Source organism: Artibeus jamaicensis, unplaced genomic scaffold (assembly GCF_021234435.1).
Source record: "Artibeus jamaicensis isolate MK-2021 breed Jamaican fruit bat unplaced genomic scaffold, CSHL_Jam_final contig_233, whole genome shotgun sequence".
Classification (NCBI taxonomy): domain Eukaryota; kingdom Metazoa; phylum Chordata; class Mammalia; order Chiroptera; family Phyllostomidae; genus Artibeus; species Artibeus jamaicensis.
The window spans coordinates 70684906-70688972 of NW_026521486.1; the positions used below are offsets into that span (position 1 = coordinate 70684906).

Below are 4067 nucleotides of genomic sequence, written 5' to 3' on the forward strand. Positions count from 1 at the left end.
GGCTTGGGATGCAACTTAAAAACCCAGCTAAGAAGTTAATGCACACAATTGTCCTTATTCCCCTCCCATGACGTAGCAGGTTGTATTTTCCAGAGACAGATACCCAGAACAGGTTAAAGATAACAGTTCTATCCCACAAGCACTTCTGAATACTTGGAATAAACACAGCACTGTCTTGGGTGTTGCAGAAACTTGCCAAAAGTAGAAGACACTGCCTTATCCATGGGCAGATACACAGTATCACTTGCATTTATAAACCTTTAGAATAAAATAAAAACATTTAAACTTCACATTAGAAATAAATAATTCTTTTTAAAAAATATTTTATTTATTTATTTATTTTTAGAGAGAGGGGAAGGGAAGGAGAGAGTAGGACAGAAACATCAATGTGTAGTTGCCTTTCATGCGTCCCCTACTGGGTACCTGCCCTGCAACCCAGGCACGTGCCCCGACTGGGAATCAAACTGGCCACCCTTTGCTTCACAGGCCCGTGCTCAATCCACTGAGGCTACACCAGCCAGGGCAATAATTCTTAAATTATTTGTTACTGTTGAATTCTGGCTATGCATCAATACAAGAAAAATTTAAAAAAAAACAACAACCCAGCAAATACATTATTTTTACAAGCTCTTAGTGACCAGGAGAAAATTAAAGTATGAATTCATATCCTTTCTGGATTTAACTTTTAGCTACAGAAATGAAAATAAGTTCACAATGCACAAAGTCATATTTTAGGTCGCGTATATTCAATGGTGTATGGATGGCGAGAATCCAGGGTTTCCACATGAAATGGAAATAAACAAGGACCACATAAAACTAAAAACCAATTTAACTTATGTTTTTTGAGAAATAGAAATTTTGTACTCATTGCTTTAGAAATTATGAGTAGGAAAAATTATTTTAAATAAAACATTTCATATTATAAACAATTAAAATAGGATGGCATTTGAAGACCACATCTAAATCTGAGATTAAATGATTCTATGAACTAAATGCAGAAAGGAGAAGCAGTAGGTGTACTTCTGAAGACTTTCTAAATTGTGCTGTTTTTCCTACTTTGACTGGATTGTCTTGAGAATCAGTGGTCATACACCTGCTTTAGTTTATGGCTTGAGTTGGATTATAACTCTGTTTTATAAAGAAGTCCCATCTCATATCTCCTCTTCTGAATCCTGATCATGAATTTTCTGAGGCTGTCTCTTAATACCTATTATCAAATCAATGGTTAAAATTTTTGTCAAACACTGAAGAACTGAAGTGATTACCTGGTATTTACCAGACACTGATTCCAAACCTTTCTGACTGCTCACCACGGGCTGATTGGCTTGCAGTGCATGGAGAGCTCTAATATACATTTGTGGAAAGCTGTGATTTCCTTTCTTAGACTTATATAGGATTTTGGGAATGCTTAAAAGTGCATTAGCTATTATCACACTAACCAGGGCTGCTTCTGAGTGCTGGGTTTTTTTGGCATACTTGAGGAGATAGTAATGTAACAAGATCTCAAAATTACCACCAACTGGCAAAACACAACCTGCTGATATAGATGAGAAGCAGTAACTCTGGGAAGTACTCACTTCCGGTGACTTACATCTCACTGGTAACATATTTCCCTTTCCAGCAACTTTTGTGAGTGATGAGTTTTCATAAGAAATTTCTATTCTAGTATTTTCTGTTGTTGAATCAGTAGTAGGATCACTCCCAATAAATGGATCATGGTCATCAATCATTCTGGGTTTGTTTGCAGATAAACAGCTCAGTGTTTCATCTGTCTGGTATGTATCTGTTGGTGTCACTTTTGGTGTTGAACATGAAATATATGCTTCTAATTCTACACTTGGAATGACCAAATTTGAATATACCTTTAAATATGTTTGAGCTTTTGCCAGTTCATCTTTGTTCTTTACATCTATGCCTTGATGTGGCCTTTGTATTGAGCCGTTAACAAGTTCTGATGACTGGTTACTTTCTCTGTTTTTATAAATAAGAGGACTTGATGGATAATCTTGGTAACTGATATGTGTCCTGTAATTTAGATCAAGGTCTTTAAATAACTGCTGAAGCATTTTAAATGCTCCATGTAAAGCATCCTCATGTTGTTGAACAAGACCCTGCACTGGTCCACAAAGAACTATACAGTGTGGTATAAACGAGCATGTACTAATCAAGCCAAGATGAGCATACCTTTTGGATCGAAGTATAAGGGGCTTACAAAATTTCACCGTGGCAGTGTTCAAGACTTCATCATGTGAAGAGGCTTGTGGCAGTACAAAGGGAGAAAGACCAGTGATCCTCTGAATAAGAGAAATTTCTTCAGATGATAAACATTCCACCACTGATATGCCATTCAATTCTGCATAATAAGTAACTAAGTCTGGTTGTTTCACACTAGATAGGAGCAATTTTACATTCTGACTCTGTAAATATTTTATTATTGCTTTTGTCCTTTCCATAATCCAAAATTGAGATGTCTGAAACTGTGCTTCTGAATTTAGAATAAACTCTGATCCCGAAGTTGAAAAGACAGGCTGAATGGTTTCTGTTGCTAGCACTATTTGTATGTCCCCATCTGCTGGACAGTACACAGAAAAGTCTCTGTGAAGCACAAGTCCCGCTATGATCCTGGAATCTGCCACTGGAAGGCCAGTGACACCAATGTTCAACTCTACAAAACAGTCATCCACTAACTGAAATACTTCTTCAGACCCACTTTCACAAGCCATACACTTGAAAAAGTAGTCACACATCAACTGTGAAATAAAGCTGTGGTTATTTCTTCCCACTCTTCCACAAAAGTATGCTTCTAAGAGCAACTCTAAAGAGCTCCTACACAACATTCTTTCTTCAGTGGATGAAGAAAAGATGGACAAAAAGTGTCTACTTAAGTAGTGGTCCATAACATAGTCTAATATTTGTGTCTGAAACGTTAGAAGAGCTTGGGAAATATATTTCCACTGACAACAATTTTTCCAATGCCTTCCATGGGTTTGAATATTTTTGGAAATGAAAGAGTCTTTTCCTTTGTCTGTGACTGCATGAAGTTCTCTGAGCAAATGGCAAAGAAAGATAATAAATGTCTTAGCACCATCTCCTGTTTTTCTTAGATGACTGGAAACACATTCCACCATCACCCTGTACAAAAAAGAAATAAAGCAACTCAGATTTTCAGTGGGCTGCCTTCCTACCTCTAGATCAAGTTGGAACCAGGTTTTCACAACTATAAGCATAAAATGAGAATACGGTCCCTTTGCTATATCCTTAGTTTCCTCTTTTCCAAGTTAGCATTGTGTTCTATTCCAAGATTCTAGGCGCAGGGGGAGGAGTGAGAAATATTCTTAAAAGTTGGTAAGATTTGATGTCTAGGGCAGTGCTCCCTAGGGCTGCTCTCTAACCCTGTGCATGCACTGGTCTCATCTAGTGCCAGCGTTTTCCAGGAGCACAGCCTCAGGGCCACTAAGTTCAGGGAGACGGCCTGGGGTGACCAACTATAGTATGCCCTAATAGGCTCGAGTGTGGAACGCGGGTACCTGGCCATGGGATGGTCTAAGTGCAGCGCCTCCAGAAGGCGACCTCCATCCCGGCTGAGCAGCACCTCACCGGTGGGCTTCATACACAGAACCTGCCGACCCTCAGGCCCCATGCAGCTGCTCATGATGGTTTCCAGCACTTCCGCAACCTGCAACGCCGCCCTCGCAGACCCAGCAGCCGCCATGGCCCACTGCTTCGGGGGGGCAAGTCCCGCCCGGCAGGAAACCCGGACGACCAGGGGCGGAGCACTGCACGGCCGGAAGCGGAAAAGCCTGGCATAGCCGGAAATGGGGGCAGCTCCGGCTTCTTGGTTGGACGAGGAGGTTGCCCGTCTGCTCACTCGTCGGAAAAGCACCGCGGTGCTGCTAGTTGGGAATAGCGGCCCAATAGCCAGCGTAGATAGAATAGGGGTCAGGGGTTCTCGGGAATTGCCCCTGGAGCGGAAACTGCAATCCCTCCCCAGATACTTAGATGAATTCATTTCCTCTTAGTGGCTTCGGCTGCCACCAAATCCCTCCCTGTCCCAAGCTTGCTTCTAA

General features: G+C 41.1%; 1 protein-coding gene across 1 annotated transcript; it reads right to left on the minus strand.

The window, feature by feature from the left end:
- Window positions 1-302: 302 nt before the first annotated feature.
- On the minus strand, window positions 303-3766 carry BBS10 (Bardet-Biedl syndrome 10). Its single transcript, XM_037131032.2, has 2 exons — window positions 3528-3766; window positions 303-3132 (listed from the first exon to the last, which is right to left on the minus strand). Exons 1-2 carry the CDS (start codon window positions 3710-3712, stop codon window positions 1152-1154), a joined length of 2166 nt encoding a protein of 721 aa, XP_036986927.2. The 5' UTR covers window positions 3713-3766; the 3' UTR covers window positions 303-1151.
- Between the last annotated feature and the right edge of the window lie 301 nt (window positions 3767-4067).

Bases quoted from the DNA above. Each gene is read 5' to 3' on its own strand.
- BBS10 (XM_037131032.2), bottom strand. From the start codon at position 3,712: ATGGCGGCTGCTGGGTCTGCGAGGGCGGCGTTGCAGGTTGCGGAAGTG. The intron at 3,133-3,527 runs GTACCCGCGTTC...TTTTTTGTACAG, and splicing joins TTAGACCATCCCATGGCCAG to GGTGATGGTGGAATGTGTTT.